General features: G+C 48.4%; 1 protein-coding gene across 1 annotated transcript; it reads left to right on the top strand.

The window, feature by feature from the left end:
• Positions 1-1,552: 1,552 nt before the first annotated feature.
• On the top strand, positions 1,553-13,951 carry LOC143834433 (uncharacterized). The gene is given in 10 exon segments (XM_077331269.1): positions 1,553-1,793; positions 4,598-5,098; positions 5,331-5,478; positions 6,101-6,171; positions 6,249-6,369; positions 7,626-9,558; positions 9,681-10,040; positions 10,105-10,308; positions 11,072-11,242; positions 11,483-13,951. Coding segments are annotated over 10 exon segments (4,020 nt in total). The 5' UTR covers positions 1,553-1,673; the 3' UTR covers positions 11,874-13,951.
• The last annotated feature ends 31 nt before the right edge of the window (positions 13,952-13,982 follow it).

Genomic DNA, 13,982 nt, shown 5'->3' with positions numbered 1-13,982 from the left:
GGTGATGTTTTTTATTTATAATACCGCCTTCCCCTGCGGCTCAGGTCGATTTATATGGAATTGGAGAAAAAAATTGAACAATAGATCGCATCTAACAGTGGAACAATATAATCATGGAACAAAACATGGTGAGAACATCCATTTAGGAACATACTGATGGCCCTGTGGGATGGATACATCGGTGGTGGTTTTCATGGGAGGGGGCTCAGGGGGCCCGTGGAAGGTGACTGAATTCAGGTGGACCTCAACCAAATGCCTGGCAGAAGAGCTCCATTTTGTATGCCTTGCGGACCTGTTTATGGGGAGTTTGAGGTGATAGGATGCAAAGACCTTGAGGATTTGGCCTTTTGAACCATGTCTTCCATCTGTAGCTTGGCCACAAGGGTGTGGATCTGTGTTTTTGTGACCATGGATGGTGTAGGTGATCTTATGGGGAATTTGGGTTGATCTAGTGCAAAAATAATAAGGGTCCATGTATTTCAATCACGTTTTTTGCCCCATTGTGGCACCACAGCACAGTGGGTGCATGCATTTTTGTTGTGGTGCCTATAGTCTAAGATGCGATCTACAGAATGAAGGTGGTTTTTTTGAGTTTCAATATAAAACTCATATAAATTCATTAGGATCCATTTGAAGTCATCTAGGTCCGTCTTTTACCCCCCCCCTCCCAAAGTCACCATGATGGACCCTGTGGGGAAATGGGTCCTGGAGGCTGATCCAAGTCATAAGATGGCTGCCCGGGGCCTGCATTCTCAAATGGCTTCCTGGTGGGGGAGAGGCTGCAACTGCCAGCACTTCTCCGGATTGGCTACATCAGTGGTCCCCAACCTTTTTATCACCGGGGACCACTCAACGCTTGACAATTTTACTGAGGCCCGGTGGGGTGGGGGGTAGTTTACTCCTCTACTCTCAACCACTTCCCTAACGCTCTCTGATCGCCTTGGTAATGTTTAAACATCCCTTCAAAATAAGATACAGACACGCCACAACAATGAACATAAGGAACATTTTATTTTCATGGAAATTTTAACTCATGACAATGACAAATCAATGGGAACCCCGAGCTTGTTTCTCTGCAACGAGATAGTCCCATCTGGGAGTGATGGGAGACAAGGACACCCAAAGTGTGTTGTAAAGGGCCGGGGGGGGGGGAGAAGGTGTCCTTCGGGGCCCACCTCCAATTAGTCAAAGGTCCACATGTGGTCCGCGGGCCACAGGTTGGGGATCGCTAGTCTACATCCTTCAATTGTGGTGGCCAAAACTGAACACAGTACTCTAGGTGAGGTCTAACCAGGACAGAGTAAAGTGGTGCCATCACCTCACATGATTTGGACACTGTAGTCCTTTTGATAAACCCCAAAATCTCATTTGCCTTTTTACTCACTGAGTCACGCTGTATTCAGTCTACTAACATCCTTCGATCCTTTTTGCTCATACTACTGTCAAGACACATTTTCCCCAAACTATAATGATACCTCTGATTTTTCCTACCAAAATGCATCGCGGGCTGGGGGGCTGCGGGGTGGGCAGAGCATCGACGCGGGAATCCCCTGCTGCTTCCCCCGCTGCCCCATGGACCCCCCGCCCGCCCTGAGGACACGAGCCCCTCGCCTTCCTCTGCAGCACGGAAAGGGTTAAGCCCGCCGAGACCCCGGCTAGAGAGGCCCGGCTAGATGCTCCTTTGGGGCCGGGCGGGGGGGGGAGCTGGCTTCCGGAGCGGGAATCTGGATTTGCAGTCGCAGCGGCCATGGCGCAGCCCCATGCCGGGAAGGAAGGAGGGGGTCTCCTTGGGGGTAAGCGCTGGACACCTGCAAAGGGAGGGGGTGCATTGGGCCGCGCCTGCTGGGAGAAGCCCGGAGCCCCCGTGGCCTCCCCGCTCTCCCGGACGGCTTCTCTTCCCAGGGCACAGAGGCTTTGTCGGGCGCAATCCCTGGGGAACTCCAGGCCCCGCCTGCAGATTGGCAACCCTTTGGGCACCACTTTTGCACCGCTGGGAAATGGGGGGCGGGCGGGCGATAATCGGTGTCCTCCAGGGGATGGAGCAAAAGGAATGCGAGGAATGCCCACTGGAAACACTCCTGCCTGCCATTATTCCCAATGGGTCCTCCAGCATCTCCCGTGGTTTCTAATGGGCATTCTTCTTGTTCCTTTTAGTCCATCCCTCTTTCAGTTTGGTGCCGGTTTGGTGCAGTGGTTAGGAGTGCAGACTTCTAATCTGGGCACTGAAAAACCTGTTCTGACCGGGCAGTGATATCAGCGCTCTCTCAGCTTCACCCACCCCACAGGGTGTCTATTCCCAATGGGTCCTCCAGCATCTCTCGTGGTTTCTAATGGGCATTCTTCTTGTTCCTGTTAGTTCATCCCTCTTTCAGTGCAAGGGAGGTAAAATGAACAAACCGGATCTTCTTTTGCTGCAGAGGTAATCTCCACATGAATGAGGGTTCCCAGCCTCCAGGCAGGACCTGGAAACCATGAATCTCCAGACGACCGTGATCACTGCCCTGGGAGGAAATGGCTCCTTTGGGGGCGGGGGAATCGATGGCATGAATCCCTGCTGAGGTTGCTCTCTTCCCCAATCCCATCCAGGCTCCACTCCTGAAATCTCCAGGGATTTCCCAATCTGGAGCTGGCAACCCAGCAAAGAAACAGAAAAAAGCTGGAATTTTTATCACTGAGATGAGTAAGGGGGGCTGGGGGGAGGAAGGGAACTTCTACCTGCGTTGGAATCAAGGAACCAGAAAGGTTAAAGGAATCTAACATTTGGGCAGGTGTTATAAGTATTGTAGAATGAAAAATTAGAGATATTGTACGATATGAAAATACTTTATTTTTAAAGGAGGGTAAAAGGCCTCATTAGTAGCCCCCCATGAGTAAAAGCAGTTCACCAGTGAACAGACAGGGACTCCAGAGGCCCAGAACAGAAGTGCTTCTGGCTCAGATATGCTCCCACACATTGTGAAACGCACGGGCTCAAGGGCTGTATTGCATTGGGTTAAATAGCAACAAGGATACAGTCAAAATTCCTGGAAGAGAGAGGAAAAGAGAAAATCGTACACATTTAGTAAAGTGTATAAAATTCAAAAACTGCATAGTGCATATGAGATGCGTATAAAATATTCTCTTTTCCTTTTCCTTCCATCAATTTCAACTGTGTCCTTTACCCAATTTGGTAGACTGTAGCATGTGCTTTGAGCCTGTTCATTTTTGGGGTTTAGGTATTTTTATTTGTCTGAAAGACATGTCGTTTAGGCCAGCGGAGTCTTTGGCAGAGTCTGCACTTACTTTCTTTATTCCATTGTCAATCCTGTTGAATTCAGATCGATTTGAACTCGGGTCTTCCTCTTCCCCCCTCCCCATTGAAACAGGAAAGTGTTCTGCACCTGGTTAGGGAGGCTCAGAAGAGGGGGGGGAGGCAAATGGAGACTCTCTGTTTTCTTGAAGGGGGGAGAGGATCCAATAAGTCAGAGGAGGGAGGAAAAAATCCTCTCTTTTCTTGAAGGGGGGGGGTGAACAAAGAAGGCACAAAAAAAAATCCAAGGCCGACAGAAGTTGAGAGAAATTAGGGGCTTCTCCTTTGAGGCAGGCTTGTCACATGACCACCTGTAGCCAATCACGGGTTCTCTACCACGGAGGAGAGCCCAGATTCAAAACAATGCGATTTTCTGAATATATTCAGGATTAGCAGCAGTCTGAGATATCCCACAATAAAGGTAGGGTCACTCTGGATCAACCCTTCTTGCTGCAGAAGGAAAATTTAAATCGCCCCAAATCCAAATGGAAATTGCATTCTGGGTAGAGGGCAGGGACTGAATCAACCTGGGATTGGAATAAAAGCTCCGTGCAGTTTGCACCCTTGTTTGTTAATTGTTGAATTGCATTCACAACGATTCCATGCTGATTGGCTGGTCCAAATGTCAAACATTTCTGCTGGTCCCCCTCCCGCCCACAGCAACCATTTCTGGCAGGGCACCACCGAAATGCTGAGTAGCCATCAAAAGGCGTCCAAGGCTTGTTAACAAAAGAGGCTGAAATGTGGAAAATGGTCCTCCCTTCCTTCCGTCAGGGAGGGTTTGAATACGGGGCCTGGAGGAAAGGCTGAGGCTTCTCTGGAGGAAAGACTTGTTCTGTCCGCCCTGCTTCTTCCAAGGGATCCTTTTGGCCAGGGCTGGTTCCCCTTGGAAGGAGGAAGTCCTGCAGCCTTCTGGTGTCTTGCTGGTGCTTGCTTTAATTGTTGGCTTTGATGTACGGTCAGAGCTGAGCATGGGTGGAAGCCAGAAGAATTCCCACTGAGCAGGAGGTCTGCTACCCCACAGCAGTGGCCCAGAGGGAGCGTTCTTGTACTTCAGGATTCTGGAGCCAAATCTCAGCTTTCCCCAATTTTCCCTAAGAACCCAATAGGAATATCTAAGATCACTTCATCTGTCATACGGCAAAATTCTATCGAACCTTCCTGTGATCCACAGGAAGCCCTTTTGTGCTGGTCCCCCAGGGCGATCCTCACTTTCCTCCTGAGCATGGAATTCACCATCCAGAAACAGCTCTCCAGTCTTTTCCCTTTTCCTTTTGACCAGTTGCTATCTGTCTTGGTCCCCCCCAGGGAGAAGCCTGTCTTCATGGCCGAGTGAATAAAGGCATCCTTACGGAGTCAGAGGTGACCGAAGAGAAGGGGCAGGAGATGGGAGAAGAGGACCAAGGAGGACCTGGGACTGGCAGGGCAGCAAGCAAAAACCCCCATCCCACCCAGGCTGGGAGGGGTGCTGAATTCTGGGCAGGCCCAGTGCCAGAGACCCCTTCCCAGCCCCCTGCAGCCTCAGGGGAACATTGCCAGCGCTTCCGGCAGTTCTGCTACCTGGAGGCCGATGGACCCCGAGAGGTTTGCAGCCAGCTCCATGGACTCTGCAGCCGCTGGCTGGAACCAGAGAGGCGCACCAAGAAGCAGATCCTGGACCGGATGATCCTGGAGCAGTTCCTGGCCCTCCTGCCCCAGGAGATGCAGGGCTGGGTGAGAGAATGCGGGCCGGAGTCCAGTTCCCAGGCGGTGGCCCTGGCCGAAGGTTTCCTCCTGAGCCAGGCAGAGGAGAAGAGGCAGGCGGAGCAGGTGAGGGGGTTGCCTGCAGGTGTGTCCCATTCAAGCCACAATCTCTGGCCCTATCCTAAAGCTTCCCTCATAGACATTTGTCCAAAAGTTAATCATCCCAAGGCGAGATTTGACAGCCTCCTTCAGCCCCTTCTTCCCCTCGAGAATTTCTCATCCCTCCGGAAAACTCTCCTGGTCAGCTGATGTTTGGTCTCTTGGTTGGTCTTACCCCTCTTTCTCGCTGCTCTTTCAGAGGTTGGGACCACCTGTGAAGACAGAACCTACAAGCCCTGAAGGAGCTCCTTCTGAGGAAGGGCGGGGGGTGCAGGCGGTGGAGCGTGCCCAAGATGCCCTCTCTGGTGGGAAGGACTCATCGTGCCTGGAGGCCACAGGGGCACACTGTGAGTTTGATGGGCAGAGAGTGCCAGTCAGGGGAAAGATCAAGTATTTCTCCACACAGCATAGCCTTAATTTGCAACCCTCTAACTGTGATACCTCCCAAAGGAGCTTAGACTAATTCAGGCAGGGAAATCCCTCCCATGAATGAAGACATATCGCAGCTGCTTCCTTGAGAGGAATCCCTGGTTGGGATAGCCGAGACCCTACACAGGCCCTAAGATCTAAAGAAAGAACAAAGAAAAAATCCCTAAGAGGACGTCAGGGTGACTCAAAAGGGAGGAGGTGGAGAAGCCTCGGCTGAGCTATTGAGGCTGGTGAATAAAAGAGCCTCTACCTCCTGGGGCAGCAAAGCTTTGAAAATCTGTCTCTGGGCCAGGAATAAAAGGGAAATTTAGTTTCTGTTCATGTGGGAAGGAGCTATGAGGAGATATGATGTTATGTAGACTTTGAACTGTTTAAAAATGTGTTGGGTGTTAACAGGGTGAGGTTGTACAATCCTGGGAATGGTGTGTGTGAAGGAGGGAACAATCAAGTAAACACTTTTCCTTCCTCCCTTCCTCCCTTCCTCCCTTCCTCCCTTCCTCCCTTCCTCCCTCCCTCCCTCATTTTTTGCCTCGCTAACAGGCAGTGAAGAGATGTGGTTGACCTTTTGTCTTTCCAAAGAGGCGGAAACAGCTGGCGTACCTCCAGTCCAGGTAGGCGAGATGAACAGGGGACAGCCGGGCTTCTGCTTCTGCAGGTTTCTGAGGAGGGAATCTGCTTTATCTTCCAGTTCTCCTTGGAGGAAGTGTCCGTCTCTTTCTCTGAGGCAGAGTGGGCTCTGCTGGATCCGGGCCAAAGAGCTCTGTGCAGGGAAGTCATGCTGGAGAACTCTGAGAATGTGGCCTTTCTGGGTAAGGATCCGTCATGGGTGCCTTTGTGATTTGTGGGAATTTGTGGGAATTTCTGCCTTTGTGATGAGTCATGAAACAAAACATAGAATTCCAACACACCATTTTGAGGCCTGTCGTTTTACTTGGGGGGGGGGGGGGGGAGGGTCCTGTGGCTCACTGGCAAAGCATTTGCTTGGGATGCAGAAGATCCCAGGTTCAGTCCTCAGGATTTCCACTGAAAGGGATCTGGCAGGAGGTGATATCTGGAGGCAGTGGCAGGATGGCTCCGGTAGGGTCATGTGAAACTCAGTCGCTTGAAACTAGATGTCCTGTGGCTGGGGGAGAGGGGGCCGGAGAAGAACCATGCCTCCCCGGACTTGACAGACTGTAGATCTGTGTGCTTCTTTGAGATACTGGAGTGACCTTCCATGTCTCCCTTTCTACTGTTGCACATGTTACTAATGTTGGTCACCAGGCTTTCACCAACTGTGTCAGGTGAAGCTACAAGTACCATTTCTGGTCCACAAGCAAATCACCTGGCAGAGAAGAAAGCAATTACAATGTGTTACATACCCTCTCCTTGGAGGCTGGAAGAGGTGATGGCCTTGCAGTGGGCCCACGAGGAGAGTGTACACAGGGAAAGCAGACCACTTGTGACAAAATTATATATGTATTATACATGTATAATATCTGTAAACCGCTCAAGGAGCGGTATAAATAAAACAGTAAGGGGGTTGGGGGTGGGCTGAGTCCGGGATCAAAGCCCTGAATTGTCGCCTTGGCCCCAGACTGACAAGTGGAGGGGCCAATCGTAAGGCGCTCGTGCCTTCTGATTGGCCCCTCCGCTTATCAATCCGGGGCCAAGGGGACAATCAGAAGTCGTGTGCCTTCCAATTGGCCCCTTGGGCCCAGAGTCGGGAGCCACCGCATATACAGGTGAGCTGGCTGATCGGTGGCCATGGCACCAGCCTGGGAGCCATTAGGGATGCGGCGGGCCTGCTGCGAGCCCCGCGCTGATGCCTGGGGACTCCCGTGGGAGGGGGCAGATGGGGGAGGCCGTGGCAGGGCCATGGCGGGCCTGATCCGAGCGCAGCACCTAAGCCAAGGACTCGCAGGGAGGGGGGCCGACAGGGGAGGCTTCGCCGGGGTCGGAGTCTGGGGGGGGGGCTGCCCTGGCCCCTTCTAAGCCCGTCGTTCCCCGCCCCTCCACCTGCCTGCCTCCCCCACCCATCCCATATGAGGTATCAAGGCTAAGAGGAGCTCTCTGTTTAATCCAGCAGGAGTCTATGGCAGGAATGAAGAAGGTAACGAACTTCATCAGCAAATGCTGGATAGATTTAGACATGATGATATGAAAGAAAATGCCAGGAATCGAGGCACACTAAGGATGAAGAAAAATAGCTGTGTGCAGCAAGGAATACATAGAAAGGAAAAACCTATTCAGTGGTGCATGTGTGGAAAGAGATTAAGTAACAACCATAAACAGCATCAGAGAACCCATACAGGAGAGAAACCTTTTCAATGCTTAGAGTGTGGAAAGAAATTCAGTCAGAGTGGCCATCTTCAACGACATCAGAGAACCCATACAGGAGAGAAACCTTTTGTATGCTTAGAGTGTGGAAAGAAATTCAGTCAGAGTGCCCATCTCCAAAAGCATCGGAGAACCCATACAGGAGAGAAACTTTTTAAATGCTTACAGTGTGGAAACAAATTCATGGAGAATTGCCATCTTCAACAGCATCAGAGAACCCACACAGGAGAGAAACCTTTTGAATGCTTAAAGTGTGGAATGAAATTCAGTCAGAGTGGTACTCTTCAAACACATGAGAGAACCCACACAAGAGAGAAACATTTTGAATGCTTTGAGTGTGGAAAGAAATTCAGCAAGAGTAGCCATCTTCAACAGCATCAGAGAACCCACACAGGAGATAAACCTTTTGAATGCTTAGAGTGTGGAAAGAGATTCAGTCAGAGTTGGTATCTTCAACAGCATCAGAGAACCCATACTGGAGAGAAACCTTTTGAATGCTTAAAGTGTGGAAAGAGATTCAGTCAGAGTGGGTATCTTCAAAAGCATCAGAGAACGCATACAGGAGAGAAACCTTTTATATGCTTAGCGTGTGGAAAGAAATTCAGCGAGAGTTGCCATCTTCAACGGCATCAGAAAACCCACACGGGAGAGAAAACTTTTGAATGCTTAAAGTGTGGAAAGAGATTCAGTCAGAGTGGCCGTCTTCAAACCCATCAGATAACCCACACAGGAGAAAAAACTTTTGAATGCTTAAAGTGTGGAAAGAGATTCAGTCAGAGTGGGTATCTTCAAAAGCATCAGAGAACGCATACTGGAGAGAAACCTTTTGAATGCTTAGCATGTGGAAAGAAATTCAGCGAGAGTTGGGATCTTCAACGGCATCAGAGAACCCACACAGGAGAGAAACCTTTTGAATGCTTAATGTGCGGAAAGAGATTCAGTCAGAGTGGCAGTCTTCATACCCATCAGAGAACCCACACAGGAGAGAAACCATTTGAATGCTTAGAGTGCGGAAAGAGATTCAATACGAGTGGCACTCTTCAAAAGCATCAGAGAACCCACACAGGAGAGAAACCATTTGAATGCTTAGAATGTGGAAAGAAATTCAGCGCGAGTGGCCATCATCAAGAGCATCAGAGAATCCACACAGGAGAGAAACCTTTTGAATGCTTAGAGTGTGGAAAGAGATTCAGTCTGAGTAGGTATCTTCAACAGCATCAGAGAACCCACACAGGAGAGAAACCATTTGAATGCTTAAAGTGTGGAAAGAGATTCAGTCAGAGTGGCAGTCTTCAAACCCATCAGAGAACCCACACAGGAGAGAAACCTTTTGAATGCTTAGAGTGTGGAAAGAGATTCCGTCAGAGTGGCAGTCTTCAAACCCATCAGAGAACCCACACAGTAGAGAAACCTTTTGAATGCTTAGAGTGTGGAAATAGATTCAATAAGAGTGGCACTCTTCAAAAGCATCAGAGAACCCACACAGTAGAGAAACCTTTTGAATGCTTAGAGTGTGGAAAGAAATTCAGTCAGAGTAGTTATCTTCAACAGCATCGGAGAACCCACACAGGAGAGAAACCTTTTGAATGCTTAAAGTGTGGAAAGAGATTCAGTCAGGGTGGCACTCTTCAAAAGCATCAGAGAACCCACACTGGAGAGAAACCTTTTGAATGCTTAGAGTGTGGAAAGAGATTCAGTCAGAGTAGGTATCTTCAACAGCATCAAGGAACCCACACAGGAGAGACCTTTTGAATGCTTAGAGTGTGGAAAGAGATTCAGTCAGAGTCGCACTCTTCAAAAGTATCAGAGAACCCACAGGAGAGAAACCTTTTGAATGCTTAGCGTGTGGAAAGAAATTCAGCGAGAGTGGCCGTCTTCAAAAGCATCAGAGAACCCACACAGGAGAGAAACCTTTTGAATGCTTAGAGTGTGGAAAGAGATTCAGTCAGAGTCGCACTCTTCAAAAGCATCAGAGAACCCACACAGGAGAGAAACCTTTTGAATGCTTAGAGTGTGGAAAGAAATTCAGCGAGAGTGGCCGTCTTCAAAAGCATCAGAGAACCCACACAGGAGAGAAACCTTTTGAATGCTTAGAGTGTGGAAAGAAATTCAGCGAGAGTGGCCGTCTTCAACAGCATCAGAGAACCCCACGGAGAGAAACGTTTTGAATACTTAGAGTGTGGAAAGATATTCAGTCAGAGTGGCAGTCTTCAAACCCATCAGAGTACCCACACAGGAGAGAAACCTTTTGAATGCTTAGAGTGTGGAAAGAGATTCCGTCAGAGTGGCAGTCTTCAAACCCACCAGAGAACCCACACAGTAGAGAAACCTTTTGAATGCTTAGAGTGTGGAAATAGATTCAATAAGAGTGGCACTCTTCAAAAGCATCAGAGAACCCACACAGTAGAGAAACCTTTTGAATGCTTAGAGTGTGGAAAGAAATTCAGTCAGAGTAGGTATCTTCAACAGCATCGGAGAACCCACACAGGAGAGAAACCTTTGGAATGATTAAAGTGTGGAAAGAGATTCAGTCAGAGTGGCACTCTCCAAAAGCATAGGAGAACCCACACTGGAGAGAAACCTTTTGAATGCTTAGAGTGTGGAAAGAGATTCAGTCAGATTAGGTATCTTCAACAGCATCAAGGAACCCACACAGGAGAGACCTTTTGAATGCTTAGAGTGTGGAAAGAGATTCAGTCAGAGTTCAATCTTCAAAAGCATCAGAGAACTCACACAGGAGAGAAACCATTTGAATGCTTAGAGTGTGGAAAGAGATTCAGTCACACTCTTCAAAAGCATCAGAGAACCCACAGGAGAAAAACCTTTTGAATGCTTAGAGTGTGGAAAGAAATTCAGCGAGAGTGGCCGTCTTCAAAAGCATCAGAGAACCCACACAGGAGATAAAACTTTTGAATGCTAAGAGTGTGGAAAGAAATTCAGCGAGAGTGGCCGTCTTCAACAGCATCAGAGAACCCCACGGAGAGAAACCTTTTGAATACTTAGAATGTGGAAAGAGATTCAGTCAGAGTGGCAGTCTTCGAAAGCATTGGAGAACCCACAGGAGAGAAACCTTTTGAATGCTTAGAGTGTGGAAAGAGATTCAGTCAGAGTCGCACTCTTCAAAAGCATCAGAGAACCCACAGGAGAGAAACCTTTTGAATGCTTAGAGTGTGGAAAGAAATTCAGCGAGAGTGGCCGTCTTCAAAAGCATCAGAGAACCCACGTAGGAGAGAAACCTTTTGAATGCTTAGAGTGTGGAAAGAAATTCAGCGAGAGTGGCCATCTTCAACAGCATCAGAGAACCCACATAGGAGAGAAACCTTTTGAATGCTTAGAGTGTGGAAAGAGATTCAGTCACTGTGGGTATCTTCAACAGCATCAAGGAACCCACACAGGAGAGAAACCTTTTGAGTGCTTAGAGTGTAGGAAGATATTCAGTCAGAGTCTCCATCTTCAAAAGCATCAGAGAACCCACAGGAGAGAAACCTTTTGAAGGCTTAGAATGTGGAGAGAAATTCAGCAAGAGTGGCCCTCTTCACAGCATCAGCGAACCCACACAGGAGAGAAACCTTTTGAGTACTTAGAGTGTGGAAAGATATTCAGTCAGAGTGGCACTCTTCAAAAGCATCGGAGAACCCACACTGGAGAAAAACCTTTTGAATGCTTAGAGTGTGGAAAGAGATTCAATAAGAGTGGCACTCTTTAAAAGCATCAGAGAACCCACACATTAGAGAAACCTTTTGAATGCTTAGAGTGTGGAAAGAAATTCAGTCAGAGTAGGTATCTTCAACAGCATCGGAGAACCCACACAGGAGAGAAACCTTTTGAATGATTAAAATGTGGAAAGAGATTCAGTCAGGGTGGCACTCTCCAAAAGCATCGGAGAACCCACACAGGAGAGAAACCTTTTGAATGCTTAGAGTGTGGAAAGAGATTCAGTCAGAGTAGGTATCTTCAACAGCATCAAGGAACCCACACAGGAGAGACCTTTTGAATGCTTAGAGTGTGGAAAGAGATTCAGTCAGCGTTCAATCTTCAAAAGCATCAGAGAACTCACACAGGAGAGAAACCTTTTGAATGCTTAGAGTGTGGAAAGAGATTCAGTCAGAGTCCCACTCTTCAAAAGCATCAGAGAACCCACAGGAGAGAAACCTTTTGAATGCTTAGAGTGTGGAAAGAAATTCAGCGAGAGTGGCCGACTTCAACAGCATCAGAGAACCCCACGGAGAGAAACCTTTTGAATACTTAGAGTGCGTAAAGAGATTCAGTGAGAGTCGCACTCTTCCAAAGCATCGGAGAACCCACACTGGAGAAAAACCTTTTGAATTCTTAGAGTGTGGAAAGATATTCAGCGAGAGTTGCCATCTTCAAAAGCATCAGAGAACCCACACAGGAGAGAAACCTTTTGAATGCTTAGAGTGTGGAAAGAAATTCAGCAAGAGTGGCCCTCTTCACAGCATCAGCGAACCCACACAGGAGAGAAACCTTTTGAGTACTTAGAGTGTGGAAAGAGATTCAGTCAGAGTGGCACTCTTCAAAACATCGGAGAACCCACACAGGAGAGAAACCCATTCGTTTGTCAAAATAGGCAATTTGAGGGTATATCTCCAGCCTCTCTGTCAATATTACTTCCAATGATGATATCCAGACAGCCAAATTAGGGTTCTTTTGCCCATCCCAAATGAATCACAAGGAGAGAACAACCTTTTTATATTTTTACTAAAGAAGAAATATAAAAATGGAGGAATACCCAAATCTGTGTTGGGTACATACAATTAAATGAGATTAAATAACTTCCTCTTGGAAGCAGGGAAAGCTGATGCCCTTACGGGTCAAGCCAATAACCTGGGGTCTGTACCCCCCTGGTCATCCCATGGGACCAGCCAGCCCAGCTGAAAGTTGCTGACAGATTCTGAAAAGCTACTTTCATTATCTTTCCCTACCCAATTGTTTACAGAACCGGTAGTGACTCACTCTTCTTCCATTTCTCTAACCTTGTGGAGGACCATCTCAGCTATAAGATAAATTTTGGTCCTGTGGCAGAGCTTCTCAGAAACTACATTCCAGAGAGGAACAGGCAGTTTTCTCTGCCTAGTCAGAACCAAAAACTTGAACCAGGACAGGATGAAGAATTATGGCCAATCTAATAACTACATCAATCAGAAGGTTGCCATAGTTTTCCTTAACAGCGGTCCATCCATGAAGTTCAGTTCGTGGGAGGCATTACACCTCCCTAACCTCTCCCCAGCCCTGCCTGCTTGGAGCTGTTTTGACTCTCCTCCTTGAATCCCAAGGAATCCTGGTCATATGATTTATTTGGGTTGAAAGCTTAGTCCCATAATGTCTCCTTTAAAGGAAGAGATAAGTTTTCTCTTCCAAGGCCACCTATGTCTATCTCCATCACCAGATCTTGTTCAACTCTGGCCCTGTTAGTTGTGCTGAATATGTTTTGCTACCTGGTTCTCTGACTTTGTCGGATGGACTACCTGCTGCTGCTGCCACCGTCCTGAACCAGTGCCTGGCAGCTGTGGTTGTGAAGAACCTGCAATGGAAGACGGCTTTTGTCAAACCCCACATGGCCCTGAAGGCCTCTGCTAGGCTGGTTATTCTGATTGCTCTTCTTCTGAAGTCCTCTACAGCACGGATAGTCAACCTGTGGTCCTCCCGATGTCCATGGACTACAATTCCCATGAGCCCCTGCCAGCAAACGCCGGCAGGGGCTCATGGGAATTGTAGTCCATGGACATTGGGAGGACCACAGGTTGACTACCCCTGCATTACGTTCCTCAGACTGAGTTCAGATAGTAGCTGTCAGAGTCAGCACAGTGTCGTGTTTAAGAGCAACAGGCTCTAATCTGGCGAATCACGTTTCATTCCCCACCCCTCCCCCACATGCAGCCAGCTGGGTGACCTTGGACCAGTCGCAGTTCTTATAGAGCTGTTCTCACAGAGCAGTTCTCTCAAAGCCCCACCTCCCTCACAGCGTGCCCTTTATGTGCCGAGAGGAAGGGAAAGGCCTTTGTTAGCTGCTTTGAGACTCGTTAGGGTAGTGAATAAAGAGGTACAATATCACAGCTGTTTCTTGTTTCAGAGGTCACTCTCC

This window comes from Paroedura picta, chromosome 3 (assembly GCF_049243985.1).
Source record: "Paroedura picta isolate Pp20150507F chromosome 3, Ppicta_v3.0, whole genome shotgun sequence".
Taxonomy (NCBI): domain Eukaryota; kingdom Metazoa; phylum Chordata; class Lepidosauria; order Squamata; family Gekkonidae; genus Paroedura; species Paroedura picta.
This window is presented reverse-complemented; position numbering and strand designations above follow the sequence as displayed.